The sequence below is a fragment of the Epinephelus fuscoguttatus genome, linkage group LG1 (genome assembly GCF_011397635.1).
Source record: "Epinephelus fuscoguttatus linkage group LG1, E.fuscoguttatus.final_Chr_v1".
Lineage (NCBI taxonomy): Eukaryota > Metazoa > Chordata > Actinopteri > Perciformes > Serranidae > Epinephelus > Epinephelus fuscoguttatus.
Genome location: NC_064752.1, coordinates 39,936,151 through 39,951,401, shown reverse-complemented (window position 1 = coordinate 39,951,401; position 15,251 = coordinate 39,936,151). Strand labels below are relative to the sequence as shown.

Here is a 15,251-nt window from a genome sequence, read left to right as displayed (position 1 = left end):
ACTACGAGGAGGAACATGATTTATTCACAGACAAAAGTTATTTTTATCAGAGTAACCAACTGAAGCTTTAACTGTGAGAACAGCACCAAAGGACAGTGACTTCCTCCTTGTGGGTGGACATATTATGCAGTATGTGTGTGCTGTTTTGTAGTTTAGCACGATATAAACTCGCCTAAAACTCCTACTTTTTTGTTGCAGGATAGTTTTACAGCTGATATACATTCACATGAAAATAAAGGCTAGTATGTAAGAACACCATAAAGAAAAAAACCCTCCAAAACTGCTGATGATTTCTACAAAAAAAATAGTAAATGTGTGCTAGGAGGGCTGTACAGCAGTTTCTATTTCCATACATTGATGTGTTAAATAAAAGCAATATGTGTGTGTCTCTGTTGCTACCTTGACCTTGACTGCTATCACAGATTTTCTCCTGGCAGCCTGGAAGGAAAAACATAGTTTCCAAGATCTGAACTAAGCCCTGCCTGCCCCCACATGTCCGTGACACAGGCCACAGGCGATAAGTGTCTTTTTATATCTTCAGGACAATTTGTGTGTTTAAGGCAATACATCACCTTTCCTACTGTATACCTTTCCAAAGGTAAAAGCCCCAGATGAGTCACTGGGAGTGCTGCAACTCAACCACATTCAGATTAGTGCGAGAAACCAAATCAAAGACTAAACAAGATCTCAGGTTTCCCTCTGTGAGCTCCTATGACTTCAGATGACTCATCTGCTAGCCAGTACATTTGAGTGTGGTATGCAAAGGTGGAAAAGTATGGTCTGCAACTCTTTAGTAGAGTTCATGATTTATCTTAAATTATTCTGTATATTTCTCCATGTTTGTCAAGACAGGTGAGTTTTTTTTATTTCTTTAGAGGTCTGCACAAATCATGGACATTAAACTGCACTTTTTCATATCGTCTGGTCTATAAAATATTGGCAGGTACAAAAAGAGTTTGTATGCCCAAATCTATCAGAATGCCTTTTTAAATCTGTTTTTTTTTTTTTTTTTTAGCTTCCATGTTCATTACGGGAGTAAAATGAGTATGCAAATCTTTTTTTGTACTTTATACTTAGTTAACATTAATCTCAGCTGTCTTCCTGTATTTGGTTTTATATGGTTGGTTGGTTTGTATATAAATTGTCAGAAAACAATTAAAAAAACACTATCTCAAAGCTAAAGGAGCCGTCTTCAATGATTCTGTCTGAGTAACAATCCCAAACCCAAAGATATAGATGAATGATTTGAGTGTTTAAAGGTCCAGTGTAGGATTTAGGGGGATATATTGGCAGAAATAGAATATAATATTACACGTATGTCTTCTTTATGGTGTATAATCATTTGAAATAAAGAATCGTTTTGTTGTTATTACCTCAGAATGAGTCATGTATAGCTACACAGGGAGCGGGTCCTCGTCTGTGGAGATCACCATGTTGTACCACTATGTTACTACATTAGCCCAGAATGGACAAACCAAACACTGACCCTACATAGAGCATTTTCTCATCAACCAGTCATCATCTCCTGAACAACCAACACTGAAGGAATCATAACCAGGAGAACATGTGGGACCTTTAATTCATTTTCTTCCAATTGACAGATTGTTTTGGCACTGATTCTGTCTGTGTGTAATGCTTCAGTAATGTGCCAGCAGGGCAGTGGAGTGTAATTTGTGTGGTCTAGTCATGCCTAGGTGAGTGTAATCAAGACGCCCTCTTTGTTAGGTGTGTGACAAGTGGTGGTCAGGGTGAGGAAAGGTATTTCCGCTGACAGTTCAGATCACTCTTAATTCCAAGTAAAGATTTGTACCCGATGTTTACGAGAACAGAAGGTGTAGGGTATCAGGAGTCATTTGACTTTCTTTTTGTTGTTGCTGCCACACTGGCAGTGAGTCAGATCCACTGAAGATTCATTTTGATAAAAGGTGCAAACTAAAACCCAGCATGACTCACTCTGGATTGTTGTGGTTTGGTTTGGATGACAGGTGCCACAAAATGCCCTAAGTCCCTGCAAATTATGTCATTACCTCAAAACCCCACTGACATAAATCCAATCATTTGTCAGCTAAATTCACCAAAGAAGTTTTGCTTGGTGCTACCTGTGGAGGAACATTGTGAGACTGATACAGCCCACAAACTGTTTTGGCAATACATGATATGTGATCCACTTTTGTAATAGAGATCAAACAACCATAGCACTGAAATTGGCCTCACTTTCTTGCATTCTTAACTGTGCACTGAGCAGTGTAAGCACCTTGCGGGTACAGTCACACACACGCGCGCGGTGTCAGAATGTGCACACAAAAGGGTGGAGTCGATACAGTGAGACTTCTTCTTACCCGAGGGGATCAGATTTTGACTTGACGCGCCGGGAAGGAATCCAGAGTGAGGTTTACTTGGAATTACGTAGCCTGAAACCGCACCGGGAATGGGAGTGCGTTTTAGCGTCATTCTGTTCTGAAATAATATCCGATGCTAATTCCTGTGATCTGATTTTAATTTGGTAAGATCTTGTGAAGAAAAACTCACTTCATGTACAGTCATGAAGCGCACCGCATCGGCTCTGCCGCGCGTCCAGCCCTCGCGTAAAAGCGAGTGGCTGCGGAGCGCCCTGTCCCACCACCACTGCCCCGACCCCGGCGTGGAAAACGAAATCGTCGTCCTGGCTACTGGAATAGACCAGTACCTGCAGGAGGTCTTTCACCACCTGGCCTACCCCAACCGGGACGATACGGTGACGGCGGAGGATTTCACCGCGCTATGCGCCGTGCTGGGACTCACCGGAGCGGGGAAAGGAAAGAGGACAATGAAAGGAGGAATCGAAGATGGAGAAAGGGATGAGGAAAATGACGAGTTTAAGGATGTGTGTTCCGTGCTGCCCAGACAGCTGTCCTTTAAAGACTTCCACTCGCGGCTTTGTGGATATTTCCGTGTGCGCAGTGCGCGTAAAGGCACCGGGGAGTGTGCCTGGCGCCTGCCCGTTACTGAGGACACGGAGCTGGTGGAGCGACAGATACGGCTCCGGTGGCCGCGTGTCAGACGGAGAAAATGTGTGAGTTTTGATCTGACCAGGGATCAGACTGCATCCGTCAACAGACTGAGTAAAGGTCGAACCGCAGAGGATCGCGAGTCGGGTAGGTGCTGTGTCTGGTACATGTGTTATTGCACTGAAAAGCCCTCTGTGACCACTGAGGGGGTTAACTGTTGCATGAAGCTTATTACAGTTTATGTATAGGACTTTGTTTTAACTGTACACACAGAACCACACTGTCTAATCTGCTCATATGCACAGAGCAGTAATGATAGTCTTGAGAGAGGAGAGTGTGGTAAGAGAGGAAGTAGGCAATTAAGCACAAATTACTTGAACTTATTTGATCTTAACACCCAACACACTGTGCTTTGACACCTGATTTGTTCTTCATCTTTTCCATCTCCTGTACACTCACCACCTGCTCTGTCACTCTGTTGTTCTCCTACACAGTGCTGGAGGCACTCACACCCTTTACAGAAGCAACTGCTCCAATGCAACACTGTAAAAGAGTCCTCTGTGACTGATACGTCATAACATCAGATTGCTGACACTGGTGCATTAATGTCCGTTCAGCAAGCATTATAATGTTGTATGATCGAGGTGGAGCTGGTTTTAAGATCTTTGGATTAGGTAGTTAAGTGGTTTCCAACCTAGGGGTCGAGCCCTCTGCTAGGAGTCACAAGATTAAACTGAGGGGTCCTGTGATGATTAATGATAGTTTGCGGTGGCGCCACCAAGGGGTGGTCGCTGGGGCCACTGTGGACCATGTCAGACTACAACAAAGTATCATCACATCCAATCACAAACTCTCACACAACTCTTGCAGTATAATCTAAGTCTCATTTTTCCAGTCGTATGCTCAGTGCTTCCCAAACATAGGCTCAAAGAAAAGAAGAAAGAAATTGTAGTATTGGAGTCTGACTTTCAAAAGAGAAAAAACAAATTTCACTTTCAGTTTAGTTTTGAATAGTAAGGATTTAGCAAAAATGCATGTGTACAAAACCAAAGTATATCAATATGTGATTCCTCTACTCACAGTTTTCAACAAGCCTGTGTACTTTAACAGCCTATATTCGAATTCCTGAAATTCAGTTATTGGCTTTTGTTTTGGTGTGCCACCCCATCTGGCTACCCCATTAAAAATGTCTAGGGGTGCCACTGCCTATTTGTTGCTTTAACAATTTTTAAAAATTTTTTTTTAAAAAGGAAATCACTCTTTGGAACTGCTGCCTACTCAGATATTTGAAATACGACAAAGGGACACGACTGTTTTTTTGTTTGTTTTAATATAAGCGAAGCCAAAAAGGTGGGGAGCCACTGATTTAATCTTCAACAGTGTGTGGTATTTTATAAGCTGATCATGTGTTTTTTAAATGTAGTTTGTCTTGTTTCCTAGCTAATAACTTAAACTGTCACATAGTGGAGTAAAGACTGCAATATTTCCCTCTGAAATGTGGAGTAGATGTAGAAAGGAGCTTTAAGTGGAACTATCTAAACAAAGTATAAGTACCTCAAAATTGTGCTTAAGCACTTATAAGAAAATAGCACACAATGTAAATGCTGAAGTAAAGGACAAGTACTGTACCTTGAGTTTGCAGTCATACATGACTTGAGTTTCAGCAAAAAACAAAGTGTAGGACTGCCCCAGACTAACAGTTTTCCTCGTCCACCAATAGTCATCATTTGGGGTCATTAGTTGACTGGTCGCACACATGTTTATGGTATTAATTTAATTATTAAATTATATATTTTTGGCGGGGTCACACAATGGTTTGAATTCAAAGTCTGAGAAAGCATAGTATAAATATCATTGTTAACACTGTGCTACATTACAGAGGAATACAAATGAATATAGGCCTTTATTTTGTCTACAAGTTCCCATCACACACTGAGCGAGATGCCTCTTAGTTACGCAATAGCAAGAACATCAACTTCAGAGGACAGAGAAGTTATCTGCACTGCATCTTAAAACTGTTCTGTGTCCCTATAGTTGATGAAGTAGCTGCTCTGAGGGAGCTGGTGGAGGACCTCCGCTCGGCGCTGCAGGGGAGCGATGCTCGCTGCCTGGCCCTGGAAGTGGCACTCCGACGGGAGAGGAGTCGTACCCTCCCTTCTTCATCCAACTTCAAGTCCACAGTTTCATCTCCCACATCTTCCATCACCCTCGTACAGGGGAAACTGGTACCAACACAGAGGATTAAAGGACAAAGCAGTGGTGCCGGAGGAGATGCTGCGAGGAAGGTGGGGAGGAGACGGGACATCAGGGACCCCCTTGTCAGGGAGCTGAAGTTGATCCGCTCCTCACGTGATGGGCAACTGGAGGAGGCCATGAAATTCAATGAGCGTCTGGAGGAGGAGCTGCGATGGGCATACCAGGAGGTGCGCAAGCTTCATGGGGTGGAGTCTGCACTGAGGAAGGAGAACGGTCAGATCAGGTTGGAGTTCTGTAGTTAACTTGATGATGTTTGAATGACGACATGGATAGATGTTACAGGAATGGTTTAATGATCTTGGATGATCTTCATCAGGAGGCGGGCAGAGGAGGCCAGGGAGGCTCTGAGCTTGGGGCTTCAGAGGGTCCGGATGATCCAGGAGCAGGCTCAGTCTGTGCCGCAGCTTCAGTCCAGGATCACCCAACTGGAGACTGAACTACACTATTACAGGTACAAACACTGTGTGAACAGACATGTTTGTACATCCACTACACATCATTTGCCTCCGCGCTCTACTCATTTGAAATTCAATGCACCAGTGCCGGCAGCTCAAGTTACACATGTGCCACACAATCTGAATTGGAGTGTTGGGTAAAAGTGTGTAAGGGTTTACTTTCAACAAACACTACTGTATTCATGTTTAACAAAAACTCTTTCTAACCCTCCACAGTGACCAGACTGTACACACAGTAAGATATGCACATGCGCAATGCATAAGAGATAGTTTGAACCTGCTTTGATGGCTGTCAAAGACACATCTGCCATATTTTTATGCCTCTGTGCTGGCGATAACCATAGCCTAAGGCATTATGTTTTGGGTTTTTCATTCGTTAGTCCCATTCTCATGAATGTGAGATCTCAACAACACCTTGAAGAAATTTCTTCAAATTTGGCCCCTTGAACTCAACAATGAAATTATAAGATTTTGATGGTCATGGGTCAAAGATCAAGGTCATTATGACCATGTCTGTCTCACTCTTTTGAACGCAATATCTCAAGAACACCGTGGGGGAATTTCTTCATTCATTCATTCATTCATTCATCTTCTAACCGCTTCATCCTCTTGAGGGTCGCGGGGGGGCTGGAGCCTATCCCAGCTACATCGGGCGAGAGGCAGGGTACACCCTGGACAGGTCGCCAGACTATCGCAGGGCTGACACATAGAGACAAACAACCATTCACGCTCACATTCACATTCACACCTACGGACAATTTAGAGTTACCAATTAACCTAGTCCCCAATCTGCATGTCTTTGGACTGTGGGAGGAAGCCGGAGTGCTCGGAGAGAACCCACGCTGACACGGGGAGAACATGCAAACTCCACACAGAAGGGCTCCCACGCCCGGGATCGAACTGGCAACCCTCTTGCTGTGAGGCGAGAGTGCTAACCACCACACCACCGTGCCGCCCGGAATTTCTTCATATTTTGCACAAATGTTCACTTGGACTCACCAATGAATTGATTAGAATTTGGTGGTCAAAGCTCAAGGTCACTGTGACCTTGAGCTTGTCTCATTCTTGTGAAGGTGATATCTCAAGAACACCTTAAGCGAATTTCGTCAAATTGGAGAATAAACTGAATAAACTCACACAAATGTCTAGTGGGATGATGAAGTGATAACATTTTATATCTAAAAGGTCAAAGGTCAACATTGTGATATCATAATGCTCTGCATAAAAAGTTTTTTTGGCCATTATTCAGTGTCATATCTCAGGAACAGAAGGCGAGACAGTTGGTTCGATACTGAAGTGGTGATACTAATCTCTGGTGTCCACCTTGAAACTGTGCTGATTGTAAAGATCATTTGTGTGTCCAGGCAAGATTTGTGTGAGCATCCACATTTTAACAGACATAGATGTAGCCTGTAAGAGAAACTTGACTGTTGTGCAGAACCAAATGATTGTGAAAGGAGTCATTTGTAAAGATGATCCCTCAGAGAATTAACACCTTTGCAGTTCCTATCATCTCTACAGCATGTTATAGGTGTCTTTCAGCTCATTGCTTTGGTTTTACTGTTGTGAGTCGCTCACACTGCTCTCACTTGACTGCTGAAACCACGTTTACTTCCCATACATTTTATAATATATTTTTGCACAAAAGCAGGACTGTGGATTTCGTCCCCCGACATTTCCATTGACACTGCAACTGGAAGTATGTCAGAAAGACAGGGATCTTTTAATGCCTGGTGTGAACAGGAACAAGAGAAAACAGTTTAAATGTTCATATGGATACCTGACTAGCGTTGTGATACAGACTTGTATGGAAAATAGTGAACATATCCTTAAACGCCAGTTTTGACTGATTTGACCTTTAGGTCAAGACCCAGTGAAGATGGACACCTGCAAGTGCCCAACTACATCTAGACGAGACACATCAACAGCACATAGTGTGTTTTAAGGTCAAAATGTGGGGCCTTTCCATTACAGGGTGGTCTCACTTAAAGCTGGGGCTGGACACAATATCAGCCTGACAATGGCCTAATCCTACAGTATCAGTATGTATGGTATGACAGCAGTATATAATGTGGAAGACAAGTGATTCTATGTTTAGGAAGCTTCAGGCCCCCACGAGGCACTCAATGGAAAGAATGGAAGGTCAGGATTGTTTTGCCCTCACTTGGTTTGATGATGGATGTCTTTGACATGCTCTGTTACACTTCAGGCACCATGCTTGTTGACTTACCTGATCCCAGAAGTCTTTATCTGGCCTCTCCTGCCTGATCACCCTTTCACACAATGCAAATCATGAAACATGGCAAGATACAAGGGGTTCCACAGGTAGTCTGTGCTAGCAGAGTGGAAAGAAGAAACCCTAAGCCCCTAACCTCTAACCCTGACTCACATATAAATGCACAACTGAGGGAGCATCTATCCACAGTATCAGCTGATTTGCAATTCATTTCTGGCATGTTCTCTACCTTTACCACCTTCAGATCCCACTGCACCTGCATCCCTGACCCTGCCCTTCAACAAATATACCCGCGCAGTGCAGAAGACGGCAGTAGCAAGACAGGTGAGTGACTGGAAAACCAATTGATCACTAAGCTATCGGGGATCACAGGTATGTTCAGACTGCACTCTTTGTTTTCCATCCAATGGTGACCAACATTTTTCAACATTTATTTGTCAGGAGTTGTTGATATACAATCCAGAGAAGCTGTTGGGATTGTACGGTTTTGCAAACCATTATGTAGTGGATACATTAAAACTTTATGTTTCAACAACGCTGACAATTGCTTTTCATTCCACTATCCCAGCCTTGGTCTTGGACAGTGGTCTGCAGTGGGTTGCAGCTTGCCAGGCATCTCATCTAAGTGTCATGCCATCGACCATCCCCATTATCTCCTGATAGCAAATGTTAGCTCATATACTGCATCGCTTTACAAACACTGATATGATATGTATGAAATGTGCAAAAGGAATGTACTCTTGGTTTGCAGAAATGTACAATGCCAACATTTTATTTCAGTGACTAGTCTGTCTCTGCAATATACCTTTTATCACAGCGACATGTTTACTGGTAAAAGCAGGAGAAGCACAGGTGGAACAAATTTTGTAATTAATGGCTCATTATCATCAAGTGTTGCAGTAAGGCAGTGAGCCAGCATGAACAGTACCAGGACCCAGGAATAGACACACCCAAACAGAATGCAGTTGTTGTTAATATTATCAGTTACACCTGTGGTTTTCCTGCTGCGACATGCCAAATGTCTGCTGTGAAAAGGTCTACAGGGCACACAGAACATTATTTATTAACCAGTGATTTGCAAAAGGAAAATTAATGATCACACCATGAAAAAAACAAAACAAACAAAAAATCCACACCGGTGCAAATGTGTGGAGCCTTAACCACTGAGGTGTCTGTCAGTACGTTTACATGCACAGCTTAATCGAGCTATGCTCAAAATTCGATTTTGGCGTCTAATCGGACTTCTGTCCTCGTCCCAGTTTACATGCAACTGAGAAAATCGAATTACTGATGGGAACGTGTCCTCCTCCTCAACACTAGGTGGCGATATGCTTCGTTTCAGCGGGTTAATACGGCCCCCTTTCCAGTTGACCTATTACGTCACTGAATAATAAACAACTGGAGTCAGGCGACAGACCGGCATTTTCGAACAACAGCAAGATGGATAATTGTACAGCTTTGTTCATCTCGTACATAATGTATGCGTTACTGATTGTGCAGATAAGGTGCACGCTATCCCTCGTGGTCATGGTGATTTCGAGAGGCAGACAAGAACGCTGTATTCTGTTGGAGGGCTACAACAATAGCATGTCTTCTCTGTTCCGGGGTCATACGCTAGCGCGGGGGGTGTGGAGCGTGCGCACATGCATTGTCTAGTTTAACTCCGATTAAGGTGTATACATGCCAGAGAAAATCGAATTCCAATCGCATTATCTTGGTGTCTTAATCGGAGTTGGAGAACTCCGATATTAGTCGGAGTAACGCGTTTACATGCACTTCAGTTGTCCAGTTATAGTCGGATTAAGGCAATAATTCGTTTTTTTCAAGTATCATGTAAACGTACTGAATGAGCCAGTAAAGTAACTGCTTATACTGCTTGCAGAGACAGAGTGTCTGCAGAGAGCAGTTGAGGGGAGAGCTGCCTCTGATGAAGAGGAGGAGGACAGAGGAATCAGGGAGGAAGGACAGTGCTGCCTGTTGGAGGTGAAGAAGCACCGACTGCACGGCTGTGGCAAAGGGTGAGCAAACATCTATCACAGCACCACTGTGGACACGTTTTTCCATTCCAAATGTAAGACATCACTTCTCTTTTTCTTGCAGATGTCAGAACCATGTGGTCCATCACCTTGTCCCTCAGAGTCACCTGCACGATAAAAACCTCATCAACACTTTTAAGGACAGCAGGGGGAGCTGCAGCTGGCAGGGACAAAACCAAAAGCAGCCAGACGGAAGCAGAGAAAAGGTGGGAGAGAGAAACTTGGTTAAGATGACAAACAGATCAAAGTGCAGACTATGTTGCAAACAGCTTTAAAGATCTAGAGCCTTAATGTTGGATTAGCTAATGAAAAAAACCTCTGTCTGGGTAGTGGCCAAACAACCAAACAAGTAAGCTTAATACAGTATTGTAGGATAAACTGAACAGGGCTTGTCAGATTATGTATTGCCAGTAATTTGGCTGGTTCATTTAGCAGGATAACTTTGATTTAGGCTTTTAAAAATGTCTTGAGAGTTCAAAGAGAAGGAAGATACAGTCACATGCTCTTGTTTAAATAACTTGAGTCTCTTTGGCTTCAACCTTTGAGGTGTAATTCACCCATCATCATGTTTCTTCATCCACAGCATAGACTGTATAAACAATGGATGTAGCCACATAACATCACCCATTGGTTTGTGGACTCCCATTTTAAAGCCTCAATTTTGTCATTTCTTTGTCCGTTGCCATCTTGTATTTTTGGAAGACGTGACCATATTTGGACGAGAGGCTGAAGCTGACCCTAAGAGTGTGTCTGAAATCGCATACTTCCATTAGTACACTTCAATGTAGTACACTATGTACACTACGTACTTCTTGCATGGTGCATTCATTTCAGCAGTGTAGTAAACCAAACTTACGCCACAATGTCAGTGCTGTTTAAAATGTGCTGCCGTAGCTAGGAGCAAGTTAGCTAGCTAGTGAATGCTAACGTTAGCCAGCAAGCTAATGTCAGCACTCACATTATTGTTTATTTTAAGATATTTTTTGGGGCATTTTAGCCTTTAATTGACAGGACAGACAAGTGTAAAAGGGGGAGAGAGAGGGGGAGTGACATGCAGGAAATGGCCACAGGCTGGAGTTGAACCCGGGCCCCTGCAGCAGCCTTGTACATGGGGCGCCTGCTCTACCACTAAGCCACCAACACCCCAACACTCATATTATTGTTTGCGGTACTAAATAATTACAGACCCAACAAACATAACAGGCAGCTTGTATTTGACCACATTATTAGAAGTAAGAGCAACAAAACATGTATAACTTACATCTGTATGATGCGGTGGTGTTCACTGCAATTAGCTTTTATGAACTGAAAACACACTGATATAGCTTTAACTATGGCAATGCAATGCAAATATTCACCCCCACACAGTTTCATGATCGGGGAAATCAGCTCTAGAGACCAGAACCAGATTTTGGACCAGGCTGTGAACATGTTTATTTGTACTGTAAAGTTGGGCATTTTAACATGGTCACTTTGGGGATTTATTTACTCTTGGAGTCAGCCTCAAATGGCCATTTAAGGAACTGCAGTTTCTGGCTAGCCTGAGTGTCAGACTGAAGCTCCCAGAACCTTCAGTCTGACATCGCCTCCACTGAAGGCGATTTACAAGGGGGAGGGAATTAGATTTTTCCCTAACCAATCAGTAGAGATCAACGACTCACCCAGAATCTGACGTCATTAGTATCCATGCCTCAGGGGTGCTGAAAACAAGTGAGTATTGCCCGTTTAAAATGTCTCCGTTGTTGTGCATGCCCAGCTGCATCGCCGTTAAATCCAGTTTAGCAGCTTCCTTAATTTGGTCCTCCATTAACGCGAGTAGTGGCGAAATACCTCGATAGCATCGCTAATGTGGTCTGTAGGATCTGTAGCGGTCGCCATTGTTGCTATCCTCACCAGTTACCCACCGACGCACAGCTTGACATCAGCGTGGCGCTGATTGGCTAATTGCTAGACCCCCGGCGTTCATTGGTCCGTCCATCGTTTGGACGAGATAAATCGCAAATTCATTGCAGTATGCCAGACCAGAGATCCTCAGAGCAAACATAACCAGGTAGGTACCAGGTACCACATAGTTTAGGGGAATGTTTGCGTTTATTTCTTTCTCCTTATGTTTGCTAGAGGCCTGAGGAAGAGGAGGACAAGACAAGGCTGGAGGAGAAAGAGAAGACTCGTCTGTCTTTGTTGGAGGAGAAACTCACAGATGGCCTTACACTGCTGCTGCAGCTACGCAACAAGGTTCACACAACACACACCATTCAGCTCAGGCATACAACGCACAGACACACACAGACACACACAGACACACAGACACACACACACACACACACACACACACACACACGCCTCTTCACTGCCATCTAGTGTTTCCACCCTAGTACATGGAGATGATGAGCTGCTATGATAGATTCCTTCAGTGTCTATATTTATATTTTATAATGTTTCTTTAATGCTGCTTTATTTTGCAAGGACACATTGTACAAAGAAATAACATTTTAAACTTTTTCAAAAGACTGTTTTTTATTTCAAAATTGCCCCAATGACACTTTATTTCATGTCAAGTTATATTTCATAATGTCACTTCTTGTCACTGCCCTTTATGACATAAAAGTGAAATAAAAGTGTTATTGGGTTTGGAATAAATGACTTTTAAAAAAGGTAATATTGTAGTAAAAATTTCTATTGTGAGGTAAACATGAGCTCACATAAAACTCTAGAAAACAATTCAACAGTACCTTATATTACTTTTAGTATATATTTTACACAATTTATTCATGTTGTTATTTGGTTTTTAAATACTAAACTCTTTGGGCTCTTTAATGATATAAATATGGCATTAGGCTTGACAATTTAAGGTGCTACTGTATGTGTCTATGTTGATATGAAGCTGAATATGCCTGATATGGAGTTTTGACAGGTTTTGGTGTTTGGTATGTTTTTCATATTGTTGTATGTTTGTTTCTATGAATAAAATTTAAAACAAAAACATAAAGTAAAGTAAATAAGACACCTCTCACTGTATCTGTAGAACGTGTCCCGCAGGGAGCTGGGGAAGATTGTGATGGATACTCTGGATGTGTGCAGTAGAAGTGGAAATGGTAGGTGTGCTCTGCATCTCCCAGTTGAGGTATCCACAGTTAGTTCATTCATGGTGTTGCTTGTGACTTGTCGCTGAAATTGTCTTTTGTCCTTCCCTGTCCAGGTCCATCTCAGGTCTTGCAGGTAGCTGACGCCCTCTGTGTCCAGCTGTCCTCCAGGGATCTCCATGGAAACGGAGAGGATGATGAAGGCGAAAAGAGCAGAGAGAAACCTCTGGTTTCATCTTCAGGGTGTCAAACCAGCAGCGTCAACCCTCTGCTCATCTCCTGTTAAATAAGCTACTGCTGTGGTACTTACCTTTCCCTCTCTGTATCTTTGGCTTGTTTGCACCTGTGTAACTTTCATATTTTGTACCCCATATTTTAAAAATGGTTTTGTGTATTTAAAATTTGATTTTATTTACTCTTTGTATTGTCTTTTTTTTATCTATTTAATACAAATGATTAAATATTTTTATCCAAACCCTTTGTTCTCAGTGAGAGTTAATGCGGAGAGCTTTGGCATTGTGAAAAATAATCTTGTGTTCAGCATCACTGTTGGAGGTCAAAGTTTTTCACTGCAGGTCCCAAATAGATCAAACAGTTTGGTCACTTACTGTTGGATCTGGAAGCAATCATATAGCAATTCATATACTTCTAAGCGGATCAGGTTTTACATGATAAATAAGTCCATCCATCCATTTTCATCCGCTTATCCGGGGCCGGGTTGCGGGGGCAGCAGGCCGAGAAAAGCACCCACCCTGATATCCTTGTCCCCAGCAGCGCTTTCTAGCTCTTCTTGAGGGACCCCAAGGTGCTTCCAGGCCAGATGAGATAGATAATCCCTCCAGTGTGTTCTGGGTCTGCCCCGGGGCCCTCCTAGGGGAGGTACCTGAAACACCTCTAACGGGAGGCGCCCAGGAGGCATTCTGATCAATTGCCCTGAACCACCTCAACTGAATTCTTTCGATGTGAAGGAGCAGCAGCTCTATGTGCTCCCTCTGGACATCTGAGCTCCTCACCCTATCTCTAAAGCTGAGCCCAGCCACCCCACGGAGGAAACTCATTTCGGCCGCTTGTATCCGCAATCTCAATCTTTCGGTCAGTACACAGAGTTAATGAGAGCTGGGATGTAGATGCACATTGTTAAACATCCAAAATTGCAAAAAATATTACCTAAATAAATAAAAATCAGTTTTTGCAGATACACAATCCTATGTAACCTATAGAAGCCCTGGGAAACAGGGTGATTTTTTTTGTTGTTGTTTTTTGTTTTTTTCTTTTTGCAGTGAGTGTTGGCCAAAAAGTTTATCTCCAATGTACGAGATATTCTCTCTCAAAGGAGATAACATCCTGTATCTATCTTTGTAGGAGATGAAATCCGGTACATAGTGATAAGACTTGTACTTGGGAGATAAACTTAGGTTTTGGCCAACATTGCCTGTAATTTTTTTTTCTTCAACTTGCCCTCAGGGTGTCTGAACCACCAAGATAGCAATGCGAATGCAGTTTATCTCTCAAGGGAAATATGTGACATGATTTGTATTTTGTGGTGGAGCTACTAAGAGATAGTAAACCAAACCAATGACCACAGAAGATCATATGGGTACAAGAACTTTCCATTCAAGGATCACTCAAGTTTTCAAAGTTTTAATGGGCAGATGTGTGTGTGTGGACGTGTCTCTGTGGAGTGGAGTTAGCTTCACTTTGAGAGCAGTTTAAGATTTAACTTATGATGTAGACAAATAGCCATGTTCCCATAAAATGCTTGCTTATTGTTGCCACGTGTTTGATATTCTTTACTATAAATTCACAGGTACACATCAGCCTGTGGAATGTTTTGTAGGACAGCCTATAATCATTGATATTTATCTTACGGCCTGCGGGCCACAATGTGGCTCATGATAGGGTGCTGGGTGGCCGCCTACGATTGTTCTTAAAAGATTCACACTGAGAATTTTCTTTTGCACTTTGAATGTAAATAAGCCGCAAGCTTATCACACCCTCAAACAGAGGTCAGGGCTGATCCCCTAAATATCCTCAAATCTTTGCAGAGATGATTACAATTGTCGAAAAGGTTAAAAACGGGCAATTTGTTTATAATGTATACAGATAAATATTATTGTCTGTTTATTAGCTGGCCCTTGGCCTCGTGTCATTTTGCAAAAGAGGCCCTTGGGAAAAGCAAGTTGAACATCCCTCATCTG

General features: G+C 42.7%; 1 protein-coding gene across 1 annotated transcript; it reads left to right on the top strand.

Annotated features, from left to right (window-relative positions):
* The first annotated feature begins 2,353 nt into the window (after positions 1-2,353).
* Positions 2,354-13,418, top strand: si:ch211-112f3.4 (EF-hand and coiled-coil domain-containing protein 1). Its single transcript, XM_049579929.1, has 9 exons — positions 2,354-3,134; positions 5,022-5,466; positions 5,560-5,694; positions 8,179-8,258; positions 9,817-9,952; positions 10,035-10,176; positions 12,089-12,205; positions 12,996-13,065; positions 13,170-13,418. Exons 1-9 carry the CDS (start codon positions 2,543-2,545, stop codon positions 13,337-13,339), a joined length of 1,887 nt encoding a protein of 628 aa, XP_049435886.1. The 5' UTR covers positions 2,354-2,542; the 3' UTR covers positions 13,340-13,418.
* The last annotated feature ends 1,833 nt before the right edge of the window (positions 13,419-15,251 follow it).

Excerpts from the sequence above, each read along its gene's own strand:
- si:ch211-112f3.4 (XM_049579929.1), top strand. The coding sequence starts at position 2,543 with ATGAAGCGCACCGCATCGGCTCTGCCGCGCGTCCAGCCCTCGCGTAAA. Across the intron at positions 8,259-9,816 it reads AGACGGCAGTAGCAAGACAG|AGACAGAGTGTCTGCAGAGA; the intron begins GTGAGTGACTGG and ends TACTGCTTGCAG. Across the intron at positions 12,206-12,995 it reads TGCTGCAGCTACGCAACAAG|AACGTGTCCCGCAGGGAGCT; the intron begins GTTCACACAACA and ends CTGTATCTGTAG.